The sequence below is a fragment of the Salvelinus fontinalis genome, chromosome 15, assembly GCF_029448725.1.
Source record: "Salvelinus fontinalis isolate EN_2023a chromosome 15, ASM2944872v1, whole genome shotgun sequence".
In the NCBI taxonomy this organism is placed as follows: Eukaryota; Metazoa; Chordata; class Actinopteri; order Salmoniformes; family Salmonidae; genus Salvelinus; species Salvelinus fontinalis.
The window spans coordinates 31,927,860-31,944,062 of NC_074679.1; the positions used below are offsets into that span (position 1 = coordinate 31,927,860).

The 16,203-nt window shown below is 43.7% G+C and overlaps 1 protein-coding gene and 1 long non-coding RNA gene across 7 annotated transcripts in view; one reads left to right on the plus strand and one right to left on the minus strand.

Moving 5' to 3' along the window:
• The window catches only part of LOC129811805 (phospholipid-transporting ATPase VD-like), a 31,704-nt gene extending 15,507 nt beyond the window's left edge, over positions 1-16,197 (plus strand). For 2 of the 3 annotated variants that reach the window (XM_055863437.1, XM_055863438.1), the window contains exons 5-21: positions 19-104; positions 210-316; positions 5,915-6,046; positions 6,250-6,362; positions 6,449-6,701; positions 6,848-7,065; positions 7,249-7,422; positions 7,614-8,423; positions 10,596-10,722; positions 10,984-11,168; positions 11,269-11,524; positions 11,680-11,882; positions 11,994-12,194; positions 12,323-12,403; positions 12,631-12,735; positions 12,921-13,108; positions 13,254-16,197. In XM_055863437.1, the coding sequence (XP_055719412.1) occupies positions 19-104; positions 210-316; positions 5,915-6,046; positions 6,250-6,362; positions 6,449-6,701; positions 6,848-7,065; positions 7,249-7,422; positions 7,614-8,423; positions 10,596-10,722; positions 10,984-11,168; positions 11,269-11,524; positions 11,680-11,882; positions 11,994-12,194; positions 12,323-12,403; positions 12,631-12,735; positions 12,921-13,108; positions 13,254-13,503 (3,489 nt within the window). In that variant the 3' untranslated portion in view covers positions 13,504-16,197. Of the gene's footprint in view, positions 1-18; positions 105-209; positions 317-5,914; positions 6,047-6,249; positions 6,363-6,448; positions 6,702-6,847; positions 7,066-7,248; positions 7,423-7,613; positions 8,424-10,595; positions 10,723-10,983; positions 11,169-11,268; positions 11,525-11,679; positions 11,883-11,993; positions 12,195-12,322; positions 12,404-12,630; positions 12,736-12,920; positions 13,109-13,253 lie in introns of those variants that run through there. The other variant, XM_055863439.1, reaches the window with a different exon arrangement.
• LOC129811809 (uncharacterized) overlaps positions 742-16,203 on the minus strand; it is a 36,370-nt gene continuing 20,908 nt past the window's right edge. For all 4 annotated transcript variants that reach the window (XR_008752945.1, XR_008752944.1, XR_008752943.1 and 1 more), the window contains one exon: positions 742-2,234. This is a non-coding gene — a long non-coding RNA (uncharacterized LOC129811809). The remainder of the gene's footprint in view (positions 2,235-16,203) is intronic.

Consider the following 16,203-nt stretch of genomic DNA (forward strand, 5'->3'; position numbering starts at 1 on the left):
GAGTGTCATCTGTTTCAGGGTTCCGAGTTGACTCCAGAGAACTTCCACAGCCGCATTGAATGCGAGAACCCCAACAACGACCTCAGCCGGTTCCGAGGTTACATGTGAGTCTCATTTTAGTCCGGTTTAATTGACTACAGATACTGTATGGAAACAGACTTAACTTTATAAACCTTTGAAAGGCAAGGTAACTTTCATGTTTTTTACAGGGAGCACCCCAGTAATGCTCGTGTGGGCTTACACAACGACAACCTCCTCCTGCGAAGCTGCACCATCCGCAACACAGAGACCATCATAGGCATCGTGGTCTATGCAGGTAAGAGGGTGAAACACTCCTCTATCCCCAGGTCTACCACACGCTAGGGTTTGGAGTGTCCCATTATCCAACCCAGGTGTCCACATATTTCAAGTTATACCTGGGCAACCAGCAGGACTGCGGCCATTGACCACTGGAGTTGTGGTGCAGCCCTGATGTAACAGGCTATGCTTGTGAGAGTATAATCTGCCTCTAGTGTACTCAACCCTGTACTTGAACCGTCTGTCATAAAGCCTATATAATGCTGCCTTTATGGATAATGGCTGTTAACCTCTTAGATGTAATGGCAAAATTTAGATCTAAATAGACATACCCAAAAGTAACTGCTATGCATGTGCAATTACATGATTCTGGTATATTTGGAAAGACATCTGGGAGATTGAGGAAAAGATCAGAAGGAGTTACATAGTTCAGAATACACAAGATCAAGCACACACAAAATACGTTTTTTTATTTTGAAAGTAATCTTTAATTGACAAGCTATAAGTGAATTATTGATGCCCAGAGCTGGAAATGCATCAGATGGCTTCCACAACATGTGAACAATGGGATTGATAGACCTAACAGCTAGAAATGGGCAGATTTTTTAGTAAGTGGTGTCAGGTGTGGTCATGGGATGTTTCCAAGTGTCCCTAAACCTCTCCAAAGTGACATGTCTGCAAATGAGATAATTCCAGTTCTATTACATATTTCCAATCCCTAAATGCTATTTGTTCAGTATAAAAACACAATTTCTACCATATCAACCTCACTCAAACATTGTGGTGGTGTTAGGGGGTATCCAGGGTACATTCAAGTGTCATTTCAACCTTTCCAAAGTTTCCAAATGTGGTAATTGCACTGTTTTTGCACACTGGATGTGCCTAAAAGTAAAAGTTTCTACAACACCAACCTCTAACATTGTGGAGGTATCGGGGAACATACAGGGGATATCCAAGTGTTTTTTTAACCTCTCCAAAGTGCCTGAACTTTTCGCCTAGGCATATCCAATATATTGGTCCCACATACAAATGAACTGTTTATAAAAGCAACCAATATACATTCAAAAATATATACAAATGTCTTATCAAACAAACTTGGTTACACACGTGTCCTTCACTAAAATAGAAATAAGCTGAACTATTTACAAATGGCATTCGTTTTACAATCCAGGTATAGATGATTGGATTTCACTTTCACCATAGCTTGTGCATGCCCTGATAGTCTTTGAAGCAGTCCCTCTCCGCCAGGAAACAAGTGAACTGCCATTTCCATTTTGTGATGGTTGTGAGGTTGCTTTGGGCCCTCAATTCACCCATTTAACACCAGCTGCTCTCGGAAGGCCAACTGGGAGAGAGGGGTTTGACCTTTTGCTTTGGCCATCTGCTTGTGGAGAATGAAATAATTTACTGTAGCAATGTCCACAAAGTGGTAAAAACAATGTATTATACCACTTCCTTGTCTTATGGAGGACCTGGAAGTAGCCTGGAAGTAGCCTATCAGAGCATCAGATAGGTCGACACCCCCCATGCTGGCATTGTAGTCCTTCACAGAAACAGGAATAGAGACATTCTTCCTTTTCACCCTCCTTGAGACATGGATGTTATTGAATGCCTTATGCTGTGTGAGCATGGTTACTTCCCTAGTGTCCTTCCGTTTCACAAAAAGCAGCTTGTTAGTCCTGATAGAACGTATGGTCCCGCTCTCCGCTGTCTTTGTCATGTCGTTTACCTTGGTCTTGTGGAAACTGATTTTGTTAGGACGAATGGTGCCACAAGTCTCTATTTTCTTTTTCAAGAGGTCTATGAAAAGTTGATGTAGAACCATCAGACGGGGTGATTGACATAGCAGTGAAGGGTGAAGCCTTGACCAGCGGGGACGCTAGCTGGGGAGGGGTGGCTCCCAAACGTCATCATCCAAATAATCTGCATCCTCCACTCTGTGGTGAATACAATAAAGGGATATATTGTTAAGACACACAAAATTACAGTTGACAAAATTAACAAAACATTGCTGTGAAGTAAAAACACCAAGCCTAAACTTTATCTGTACAGTGACTCACATAGAGGGTGTGAAGCACAGACACAATGCAAACAGTAACACTTTGGAGACAAAGGCAGGTGTGAGAACCACAAACAATGGCCATGAGGATTTATTTATTTTATACCTTAATTCTTATTCTTATCAATGCCGGCCTAGGAACAGTGGGTTAACTGCCTTGTTATGGGGCAGAACGACAGATTTCTACCTTGTCAGCTCGGGGATTCGATCTTAAAACCTTTCGGTTACTAGTCCAACGCTCTAACCACTAGGCTACGCTGCCGCCTTAGTGGCCCCTCAAACTATTACAATGATGAAATTTAGAACAGCAAACAGTGAACTAATATGATACCGACAACTACTTTGGAATTATATAGCATTGAAATTACTTGTAAACTAAATCCAAAGCACAAAAATCAGACAACGTATAAATACGAAAATCATAGTCAAAAGTGGATCCAATCCTTCTAGAAAGAAATCTTCGTCGGCCGAGACGAGCAAATCGCTCCCCTGATCCGAGTCCGGCTCCAGTATTTTATTCAAAGCTTCTATGTCGGTATACGTATTTATAGCTTCCTTCTTTTTAGTTTCTTGTTCGAAATATATTCTTAGTTTTTACCTATTTACTTTTGAGCCATCTTTTATGCTAAAGTGATCAAATTTAAACCAATGAAAATCTGTTTACAATATAATGTAGCGTGCTCGGTGCTGCAATATAATGTAATGTAGCGTGCTCGTCTCTGAGGCAGGTAGCAACAGTTCGCATTACGCATAAAATGTTCTAGGCCTTGCATAGCCTTGGAAAGCATATCTCATTGGCTACAAGACTGTCAATGAATCCCCTGTGTAATAGATGCACACTGCGCGTAACCAGGACACATGTCATGCGCAAAGGTAGTCACTCGGTGGACATTCGATGTTGCCATTAAGTCATGCATCATCAGATAACATTGGTAATAGGCTAGATCTGTTCCTACCAACCTAGGGATTAATTTCATACCCCCCATGTAGCTATAGCTCAAACACAAATGGAAGTTTACCTTGTAAGATGTTTGGTGAAAATGTTGTGTAAAATAAAATGTTTGACTCTGTGGGCTGGTGATCATTAACGGTAGGTCACAGGCAGACAAATAAGATATCCACATGATCTGTGGAGTCCCGGCTTTCGGTGTGAATCAATGTTTGTTTTGTTCATGCTTCACAAAGCTAACCCGAATGTAGGTAGCAGACATATTGAAATGAGGTAATCGGCTCGGCCTGCCCATATATGGTAGTAAGTCACACCAAAGATTTTAAGGCACAGATCAATAGCCAAGATACTCAGCTTTCCGCAGACACTCTACTTTTGCAGATAGGGGCTATCGTTCTCATATCAGACTGAATTGAATGGAGCAAATCAAATAGGGTCCCCAAATATGGGGGCTTTACATTTAAGAGGTTTATAGAACTACCACATTGTCCTGCCCCCATAGTCTATATCAGTGTTGGCTGCTAGGAGTGTAGCCTGCCTCCAGCTCCTTTTATGCCTTGTCCCCATTAGACACATCAGGGAGGGCTGACCACTGCAGGCTAAACCTGTCTCTGCTCAGTAAGATAAGGTTTATGCTTCCATTATTATTACTACAAAATCCATGCAAGTATACTGTTACACCAGCTCTGGTACCAGCAAGGGCTTTCTATGCACGCATTTCATGCATTCATCTCATCTTCCTGCATTGGCTATTGTGATACAGTGGAGAATCAACCTCTGACATCTTATGCACTGCATTTCAGTGCCTATGCAATTTCATTGTAACAAATTTCTCTGTTGTAAGGGTACTATCACCTCTTCATGTTTATTCGACAGCCACTAACACAGGGTATTTTGACCCAGGTCTACCATAAAACCACATATACAGTATATCACAAAAGTGAGTACACCCCTCACATTTTTGTAAATATTTGAGTATATCTTTTCATATGACAACACTGAATAAATGACACTTTGCTACAATGTAAAGTAGTGAGTGTACAGCTTGTATAACAGTGTACATTTGCTGTCCCCTCAAAATAACTCAACACACAACCATTAATGTCTAAACCGCTGGCAACAAAAGTGAGTACACCCCTAAGTGAAAATGTCCAAATTGGGCCCAATTAGCCATTTTCCCTCCCCGGTGTCATGTGACTGGTTAGTGTTACAAGGTCTCAGGTGTGAATGGGGAGCAGGTATGTTAAATTTGGTGTCATCGCTCTCACACTCCCTCATACTGACTGGTCACTGGAAGTTCAACATGGCACCTCATGGCAAAGAACTCTCTGAGGATCTGAAAAAATGAATTGTTGCTCTACATAAAGATGGCCTGAGCTATAAGAAGATTGCCAAGACCCTGAAACTGAGCTGCAGCACGGTGGCCAAGACCATACAGCGGTTTAACTGGACAGGTTCCACTCAGAACAGACCTCGCCATGGTCGACCAAAGAAGTTGAGTGCACGTGCTCAGCGTCATATCCAGAGGTTGTCTTTGGGAAATAGACGTATGAGCGCTGCCAGCATTGCTGCAGAGGTTGAAGGGGTGGGGGGTCAGCCTGTCAGTGCTCAGACCATACGCCGTACACTGCATCAAATTGGTCTGCATGGCTGTCGTCCCAGAAGGAAGCCTCTTCTAAAGATGATGCACAAGAAAGCCCGCAAACAGTTTGCTGAAGACAAGCAGACCACAGGACATGGATTACTGGAACCATGTCCTGTGGTCTGATGAGACCAAGATAAACTTATTTGGTTCAGATGGTGTCAAGCGTGTGTGGCGGCAACCAGGTGAGGAGTACAAAGACAAGTGTGGCTTGCCTACAGTCAAGCATGGTGGTGGGAGTGTCATGGTCTGGGGCTGCATGAGTGCTGCCGGCACTGGGGAGCTACAGTTCATTGAGGGAACCATGAATGCCAACATGTACTGTGACATACTGAAGCAGAGCATGATCCCCTCCAGAGACTGGGCCGCAGGGCAGTACTCCAACATGATAACGACCCCAAACACACCTCCAAGACGACCACTGCCTTGCTAAAGAAGCTGAGGGTAAAGGTGATGGACTGGCCAAGCATGTCTCCAGACCTAACCCCTATTGAGCATCTGTGGGGCATCCTCAAATGGAAGGTGGAGGAGTGCAAGGTCTCTAACATCCACCAGCTCCGTGATGTCGTCATGGAGGAGTGGAAGAGGACTCCAGTGGCAACCTGTGAAGCTCTGGTGAACTCCATGCCCAAGAGGGTTAAGGCAGTGCTGGAAAATGATGGTGGCCACACAAAATATTGACACTTTGGGCCCAATTTTGACATTTTCACTTAGGTGTGTACTCACTTTTGTTGCCAGCGGTTTAGACATTAATGGCTGTGTGTTGAGTTATTTTGAGGGGACAGCAAATTTATACAAGCTGTACACTCACTACTTTACATTGTAGCAAAGTGTCATTTCTTCAGTGTTTCAGTGTCACATGAAAAGATATACTCAAATATTTACAAAAATGTGAGGGGTGTACTCACTTTTGTGATATACTGTACATGTATACAGCCATGCTTGTGTTGTGTGATCTTGAACACAGGTCACGAGACCAAAGCCATGAAGAACAACAGTGGACCGCGGTATAAACGCAGTAAACTGGAGCGCAGGATGAACATGGACATACTGTGGAGCGTTGTCCTGCTGGTCATCATGTGTCTGACCGCAGCTATAGGTCCGTACTGATCAGTATAACTTATCACACCTATATGAACACGTGTCTGTACAGCTGTATTTGGTTGCTAACCAAATCTATATGAAAACAATGCTCATCGTGTCCTACCACACAGTTATTGGTATTGGCTGTTTTACCCTAGCTATATAGTTTCTGTAAACAAGTCTTTTGACCGCATCTATATAATTCTTTGTGCCCCTCAGGCCATGGTCTCTGGCTCAGGAACCTGGAAGAAGCTTCCTTTCTGATCCCTGACACCACATCTCCTGCCCTGGCTGGCTTCTACCTGTTCTGGACCATGATCATAGTACTACAGGTAGGTAGCACACTAAATGTCATAACATTGTGAGTCAATATGAAAACTTCCTGGCTCTAAATTATATTCCATTCTCTCCTCGGCAGGTGCTCATCCCTGTCTCCCTGTACGTGTCCATCGAGATTGTCAAACTGGGTCAAATCTTCTTCATCCAGAACGACATGGACTTCTACAATGAGTACCTGGACTCCAGGATCCAGTGTCGAGCCCTGAACATCACAGAGGACCTGGGTCAGATCCAGTATGTGTTCTCAGACAAGACTGGCACACTGACGGAGAACAAGATGGTGTTCCGGCGTTGCACCATTGCTGGGGTGGAGTACCCCCACGAGGAAAATGGTGAGAAGGTTAATTTAATTTTGCTACACCACTACCAGGGGCACTAATGAGAGATGGTATTGTGAATGTTTGATACCCTGAAACTAAGGATTTGTACAATGTATTTAACAATTGCTTTCGTCCCTCTGTGTCTATCTTTCTGTCAGCGCGGAGGCTTGAAGTGTACAAGCAGGAGGAGGACGAGGCGATGGGCCGCTCCCACACGCTCAAGTCACGTGCCAGCGCCAAGTCCCTGAGCTGCAAGTCGCTCAGCTGCAACCGCAGCTCCGTGTCCCTGCACACACTGACAGGCCACTCCGAAGGGGAGGGGGAGGAGACCCCCAGCCCCACCCTGCCCCGACATAGCGCCTTCAGCAGCCCTATGGTGAGACTCGTACACCCAGTGTTTCTTTAGTCATTCGCAATGAGACCCCCCGAAGATGCAAGTTTTTTTGTTCTAGCCAAGCACGAAGACACCTGATTCAGCTAATCAAAGACTTGGTGATTAGTTGAATCACACACAACTGACAGCATGGTATGACTTGTCTAATTCCTATCTTCCATCTAGGAGAAGGATGTAGTCCCGGACCCTCTCCTGGTGCAGAAGCTGAACTGTCTGTCCTCTCCGCTCTTCCTTTTGACGGACGCCAGTATGGAGCTCACCTACATCGTGGACTTCTTCATGGCTCTGGCCATCTGCAACACGGTGGTGGTGTCCTCACCCAACCAACCCCGCCATGTGGTATGTAACATAGCCTCATTCTAATAATTTTAAAAAGAATGGTACATATTTGCAATGTTTTAACTCCAAACAATGTCCATTTGTAGTCCTCGAAGGGGGAAAGCACACATTGAATATAACAAAAATGTACATGTTAGAACAGGATTGGTGCCAATTCCATTTTATAATTATCTTGCCAATTGCATTCCCAGGTCCAGGTGCCTGAGGTCTCCCGTACCCCCCTTAAATCCCTGGAGGACATCAAGATGCTGTTCCAGCGTTTCAGCCTCCCCCGCTTCTCCACATTCTCTCCTCCACACACTACAGAGAGTACTCGCAGCTTCACCAGCAGGCTCTTCGCCAGGGGCAAGCCAGCCTCCTTCACCCCCAGCCCTTCCCCTATCCCCACCAAGAGGGGTACAGATCCAGATGGGGAGCCTAACTTTGAGGCCTCCATCCTGATGATCAAACCAGGGCTGGCTGGACCCCCTGGAGAGGATGGGGACCAAGGGGATGAGGAGAGAGAACATGGCTCTTGGAAAGGCGAAGAGGACAAGATTGTACAACTCAACCCAGGGGCCTGGAGCGGGCTGGAGAACTCTAACGGAGCCCAAGACCCTCCCGGTGAATTTGGGGCAGACGAACTGATCTATGAGGCGGAGAGCCCAGACGAGGCGGCTCTGGTCCACGCGGCAAGGGCCTACCACTGCATCCTGCGGGGACACTCGCTGGAGCGCCTTCTGGTGGAGCTGCCGGGGATGGGCAGCCTGGCCGTGCGCCTGCTCCACATCCTGCCATTCGACTCCACCCGCAAGAGGATGTCTGTGGTGGTCCGCCACCCACTCACCAAGCAGGTGGTGGTCTACACCAAGGGAGCCGACTCAGTCATCATGGACCTGGCAGAGTCACCTAAAGGTGCTGAGCAGTCAGAGAGCAGGCAGGGTCACATCAGAGAACAAACCCAGAAACACCTAGACAACTACGCCAGGGAAGGCCTTCGCACCCTCTGCATCGCTAAAAGGGTACAGACGTCTACAGTGGTTCTGCTTTCTGTACCAGCTTACAATACAATAGTTTATTGTACTCAGAAGATTACATTATTTTCACAAACCTATCAAACAAACCAAGAATATATTACCCAAAAATGTCGCAGTGGTTGACTGGTGACTTGTGCAAACAGGTGTTTTATTTTTTATTCGATTTTTATTGACCCATCTTCAGAGGATAAAATATATAAAAAGTTTTTTTTGTTACATATGTTTTGTTACATATACAGCACCAGTCAAACATTTGGACAAACCTACTCATTCCAGGGTTTCTCTTAATTTCCTACATTGTAGAATAATAGTGAAGATATCAAAACTATAAAATAACACATATGAAATCATGTGGTAACCAAAAAAGTGTTAATCAAAATATATTTTATATTTGAGATTCTTCAAAATAGCCACCCTTTGCCTTGATGACAGATTTGCACACTCTAGGCATTCTCTCAACCGGCTTCATGAGGTAGTCAACCGGGAATGAATTTCAATTAACAGGTGTGCCTTGTTAATTTGTGGAATTTATTTCCTTCTTAATGCGTTTGAGCATATCAGTTGTGTTGTGACAAGGTAGGGATGGAATACAGAAGATAGCCCTATTTGGTAAAAGACCAAGTCCATATTATGGCAAGAACCATTTCATCAAGACATGAAGGTCAGTCAATCCGGAAAACTTCAAGAACTTTGAACGTTTCTTCAAGTGCAGTCACAAAAACCATCAAGTGCTATGATGAAACTGGCTCGTATGAGGACTGCCACAGGAAAGGAAGACCCAGAGTTACCTCTGCTGCAGAGGATAGAGTTAAGAGTTAACTACACCTTGGATTGCAGCCCAAATAAATGCTTCACAGAGTTCAAGTAACAGACACATCAACATCAACTGTTCATAGGAGACTGCGTGAATCAGGCCTTCATGGTCGAATTGCTGCAAGAAACCACTACTAAACGACACCAATAAGAAGAAGAGACTTTCTTGGGCCAAGAAACACGAGCAATGGACATGAGACCGGTGGAAATCTGTCCTTTGGTCTGAAGAGTCTAAATTTGAGATTTTTGGTTCCAACCACCATGTCTTTGTGAGACGCAGAGTAGGTGAACGGATGATCTCTGCATGTGTGGCTACCACCGTGAAGCATGGAGGAGGAAATGTGATGGTGTGGGGGTGCTTTCCTGGTGACACTGTCAGGGATTTATTTAGAATTCAAGGCACACTTAAACTGCATGGCTACCACAATATTCTGCAGCGATACACCACCCTATCTGATTTGCGCTTACCATTTGTTATTCAACAGGACAATGACCCAAAACACACCTTCAGGCTGTGTAAGGGCTATTTGACCAAGAAGGAGAGTGATGGAGTGCTGCATCAGATGACCTGGCCTCCACAATCAACTGACCTCAACCCAATTAAGATGGTTTGGGATGAGTTGGACCGCAGAGTGAAGGAAAAGCAGTGCTCAGCATATGTGGGAAGTCCTTCAAGACTGTTTGAAAAGCAGTCCTTATTAAGCTGATTGAGAGAATGCCAAGAGTGTGCAAAGCTGTCATCAAGGCAACGGGTGGATACTTTGAAGAATCTAAAATCTATTTTGATTTATTTAACACTTTTTTGGTTACTACATGATTCCATATGTGTTATTTAATATTTTTGATGTCTTCACTATTATTCTACAATGTAGAAAATAGTAAAAAATTAAGAAAACCCTTGAATGATTAGGTGTGTCCAAACTTTTGACTGGTACTGTACATTTAACACATTTTTACTTCATACACAATATTACTTAAACAGAAATATATATTTAAAAAAATGTATATTACATTTGGATACATAGTACTCAGACAGACCCAGGACACATTATATAGTATTTTCATTCATAACTCTTATAGATCATGAGCTTTTAATCCCACCCCTCAGCTACTCTAAGTCCACCATAGACCAGCCTTGCTTGATTTCCACGTGCCATATATTTTTCAACTGTGCTGTGATGTTTTACAAAGATTCTGAACTTTTTCTATTCGCATAGTATCCACAGATTGTAAGATAAAGTTAAATATTTTTGCTAAAAGTATTATGTTGTTGATTGATTGACTATGGCTTTTAAAAATCGCCCAACAGTGCTATTTGTAGGGTTTATTCTATTGTGCTGACAGGTTTTGGAGGAGGAGGAGTATGAGGTTTGGTTGAAGCGTCATGCGTTTGCGGAGACCAGTATAGAGAACAGAGAGGAGCTTCTACTGGAGTCTGCACAAAGACTGGAGACCAACCTGACTCTACTGGGTAAAACACCATACTCCACAGACATGTTTTATTTGCACCATTAGGAGAATAAGGGTGATTTATTAAATGTATTGCTAAAGTACTAGTCATAGGGTCCCAATCAATTAAAAGTACAGCCTGTAACTTTCATAGGCAAAGTGCTGCTCCTACACTTGTTTATAACCTGAAGGGGGTAAATTCAAGCAGCAACTTGGTTAGGGGCTAGCATCAACCAACTGCAATGGCTGATTGTAGTGTTAATGTTACTGTTTCTGTCTCCAGGGGCAACAGGGATAGTGGATAGACTCCAGGAAGAGGTCCCAGAGACCATCGAGGCACTACAGAGAGCAGGGGTCAAAGTATGGGTCCTCACTGGGGACAAACAAGAGACTGCCATAAACATTGCCTGTGCCTGCAAACTACTCAGGTCCACAGATCAACTGCTGACAGCTAATTGTGGTAGCAAGGTGAATGTTATCCTGATAGTCTGAATTATTTGTACTCTTTCAAATTACTTTCCTGTCATCCTGCTCTGTATCTTCCTTATCCTGGTGTGTGTCTCTTCAGGAGGCGTGCAAGGCCTTGTTGTTGGAGCTGCGGGCGGAGATGGAGTGCGGAGAGGCAGCTGAGGGCACGTCGGGCTTCACCCTGGTTGTAGACGGGCGCACGCTGGAGTTTGCCCTGCAGGAGGACCTGAAAGGGGACTTCCTGGAGCTGAGCCGGTGCTGCAGGGCCGTGATCTGCTGTCGCTCCACCCCCCTGCAGAAGAGCCAGGTGGTACGGCTGGTACAGGACCAGCTCCGAGTCATGACCCTCGCCATAGGTCAGTGGAAGAGTCGGTAACGCTTTAATAAATGAGTAGTACAGGATTTACTGTATACATATTTATACACATTTAGAAGGCATTATAAGTAGGAAAAGCCCTGTCTTAGTGTTTCAAATGTAAATTTCTTAAGTCTCGGCATCCTTTTTGTCCAGGTGATGGAGCCAATGATGTCAGTATGATCCAGGTAGCAGATGTTGGCATTGGGATATCTGGCCAGGAGGGCATGCAGGCTGTGATGTCCAGTGACTTTGCCATCTCCAGGTTTAAACACCTCCGCAAGCTGCTGTTGGTCCATGGACACTGGTGCTACACACGCCTGGCAAACATGATTCTCTACTTCTTCTACAAGAATGTGGTAAGAATATATCTCACTCACCCACACACAGACACACACATAAAGACACATACACACTCACTATCTCTTTATTTTCTCTTCCTCCCTCCCACTCTCTTCCTGTGTGTGTAGATGTATGTAAACCTGCTGTTCTGGTACCAGTTCTTCTGTGGATTCTCGGGGAGTGTTATGACCAACTCCTGGGTGCTCATCTTCTTCAACCTCCTCTTCACCTCCGTCCCTCCCCTTCTCTACGGGATCCTGGACAAAGACGTGTCTGCAGACACCCTCATTAAGTTACCGGAGCTCTACAAATCTGGACAGAATTCCAAGGTATGTGAAGGTGGAATCTGGTAGTATTAGGACAAAGTTTTCCAACTCCGGTCCTTGGGTACATTTCTGTTCTAGTCCAGCACTAACACACACACTAATTCATATCTTTTGTTTATTTATCTCTCCAGGCCTACCTCACTTCTACCTTCTGGCTGACAATGCTGGACGCTATTTACCAAAGCCTTGTCTGTTTCTTTGTTCCTTACTTTGTGAGTAGATTTACACTAGATTTGCACTAGTAGTTGTATTCCCATTGATGTTCTGTGTCTAAATTATGTAATCCTATACCCTGAGAATGGGTCAGTGAGGTGGTGTTGTTCTCTGTAATCTGGGTGTAGTTTCGGTTTAATACGGCATCATGTCATTCCCTGCCTATAAAGACATCAAAGGATTTCCTCATTCATAATAAACTTTTTTGGTCTTTATTTTTGGTCAGGCATACGCAGGGTCGGATGCAGACATGCTCTCCTTTGGTTCTCCTATTAATGCCTCGTCCCTCCTCATTATCCTACTGCACCAGGTCATCGAGAGCCGCACACTGGTGAGACTCACACCTGACCTGACCCACCCATAGGCTGATAATGATACTGCATTTTGAAGGGGGCAACTAGTAGACTACACTAGTGTGAGGCATTTAGCTATAAGTGCACCTGGGATCCTGTTATTCCATGTTATGTACTCTATTTATATTCCTATGTTGATCTGTGCTATGTTCCTGTGTTACAGACATGGCTACATGCATTATTGCTGATGGGTAGTGCTCTCTTCTACTTCTCTTTCACCCTGGTCTTCAGTGTGGTGTGTGTGACGTGTAGCCCCCCCAACAATCCCCTTGGTGTGGACAAGCTACAGATGTCCCAACCACTCTTCTACGGAGTGTGTGCCCTCACCACAATGCTGGCACTGCTACCAAGGTATACACTCACAAACACAGTGGTGCCAACCTTTTTCAGAGAGAATTGCTGCTCGATTTGAGACCCACATCATAAAACCATCTTCAAATAAATAATAAAAACGTACAACTTTTATACCTTCCCATTCTCACTGCCACTCTTTCAGATTCCTGTTCCAGGCCCTGCACAACAGCATCTGCCCCTCTGACACAGTGAAGGCTGCTCTGATGGACCAGCTCAATCCAGATGACTACTGTAGAAGGATGCAGCGCTGGAACCAGACCCAGGCCCAGAGTAAAACCAGGGGTCTCGTCATCAACGTGGAAGACTCAGACATCAAGGTCCCTGACCCTGACTTCAGACTCCCTTCAGAGCTGAAGGAAGGCAGTGCTGCCACTGGCTCTTTGCTCTCCTGACCTCACAGAGGCTACAGGGGGTGGCTACCACAGGAGGCTGCTGAGGGGAGGACGGCTCATAATAATGGCTGGAATGGAGTGAATGGAATGGGATCAACCACATGGAAAACATGTTTGATATGTTCGATACCATGCATTAATTAAGTTCCAAACATTACTATGAGCATGTCTTACCCAATTAAGGTACCACGGGCAACCTATGGTGGCTACAGGGGGAGGCTGCAGGGTTCAACCCTACACCCTTCAAAACTAGCTGTCTTGCATGGGTTGCTCACTGATGATGATGGTTAAGAACACCATGCTGTCTATCCATGGGAAAGAGATGGATATGTTTCTTGCATGTGCCTAGAGTTGCATTAACATGGAGTCATGGATGTATAGCCTCTCCTGGTACTTGAGAAAAGATTGGTGATGTGGACTTTTTGTATTTATTTTTTTCTTATGTAACCTTTATTTAACTAGGCAAGTCAGTTAAGAACAAATTCTTATTTACAATGACGGCCTACAGGTGAATATACTGAATCCACACAAGTGCGTCGAGGGTAAAGACACATTAGACATTCATAAATGTGTCTCTGCGCTACGCTAGTACTTTGACACAATCAGGTGTGAGGCATAGTGCACCACACCCAAACATTCCACTAGGCATGGTCCATTCTGGCCCTCTTCAAAGTACACTGAGCATGTAGGGAACAGAATGCTAGTAGTTATCATAGGGTTAGTCCCCAGTAACTAATTACTCTCAGAAGATTGCTTATAGATTAGATAGATTTAGCGACTGTTTAACTCATCCTGTCACCAAGTTATGAATGGGAGCTGTGAAACAATCGCTATGTGACGTGATATCAGAAGGTTGACAAGCTTTTTTCATGAAAACATGTGTACTGTACTACACTAGTTACATTCCTCTACTGAATCATGTTACGCAATTCCAGGTAACGTGAAAGAATATTTGAATGTTATTTTTTCTGTCATTTACACTGCTTGGTTGAGAATGGTGAAACGATATGCTGGAGTATGTGCAATGTTTGGAATGTGTTTACAATCCTTGAGCTGCGTACACTTCTTTGTTAAGTTAGCATCAAGCTATGACTCGTTTTGTGTTTACGCACATCTCTTTGTTGTTGGTGTATCTTAAACAGACACACCAAAATGAAATTGTGAGCAACGCATATTATTGCATATGAACCGTGGAGACGGGGAGGTCACATAAAGTACCAAAGGCATAATACCCATAAAATGGTTCCAATCGTTTTTCCGCCCTTCATTTTTCTCATAGGAGACTTTAGAAACACTTAAAATAAGAGCTGTGTTTCGTGTAGCCCTACCCTGGTGTGACGTTTTGATAACCGTGTAAATCTCTCTAGGACAACAAGTGACTTATCAATATATTCGCATGTATTTACTCCCCAAAAATGAAATGCTAATTAGTTGCTAATGTGGCTATCATATAGAACTACAAATGCCATGATGATCTGGATTAACTATCTGCTAAATTTAGTATTGAATAAATTGGTTACATTTCTTTGAATTTACAATTCTGTGAACTGTCGTGTGCCAGTTTTAAATTGACACAATACCTGTTAGCAAAGGTGTCAGCGAGAGATGACGTGCAGGAGCTTGCAGGGATTTGTAGTTTTGCATAATGTATACTTTGATGCTAATTAGCATTTTTGAATCTGAGAGTAAATAGAGATGAATATATTGATAAAAGTCACCTTGTTGGAGAGATTTACATGGTTATCAAAACGTCACCCCTAGGTAAGCTTAAACAAAACACAATCCTTATTTTAAGCTTTTCTAAAATTCCCTATGGGAAAAATTAATGGTGGAAAAACTTTTCACCGCTAGGTTTTATGGGTATTATGACACCCCAATGCAGGGCTCTATAGTTGGGCAAAATCCGAATGCTGTACAGTGGCCTTACCCTCCTAACCACTGATCTCTGTGGCTTGGGTAGGTGATAACAGTATGTAAATGTATGAATCACACTTGAATCTATTTTGACAGGAGTTTACATGGATTTGGCATGGACCTGACATTTCCCACCACTATTACCTACCAACCGCACTTAGCTGTAGTCACGTTCGGTAAAGGAGCCTTGAAGTCCATTTAAACATGGGATGTATTGATTTATTTCACCTTTATTTTCTCATTGAGGTACAATCTCTTTTTCAAGAGAGACCTGGCCAAAGGGCAGCACACGTTTAGTTAGAAGACAAGGACCAAAATGCAATGTAAATTTACACACTGGAAGTTGAAAATGTAATGTGGCAAGATGATAGAGATCCTGGGGCTTCTAAAGCAAGACAACCAAAAGTGCAACTTAATAGGTGTAAGTACAGGAAGAGGGTTCAGATATGGCCCTTCTGTATGTGAAGTAGGCTTTACAAATGTTCTCTTGAGTTTGCCTGGACAATGCCATTGCCATTTATATCTGCTTCTGAGAAGTGACCTCTATGCAACAGCCTCTACCACATGCAAATCTTCTTTAGATTGATTAATCCTCAGTATTGTATGTGGTTAAATTAGACTCATATTTTTTAAATAGTTTTTTACAGTAAAATCCTGCTTGTCAAATCCACGCAACATGGAAAAGGCAGCTGATTTGACCTATAGTGAAATTGTAAAAGCAATGATTATAAATTAGTTGTGAACTTGTTTTTAATAAAATCATTGTTTTATATCAACTTACTTCCA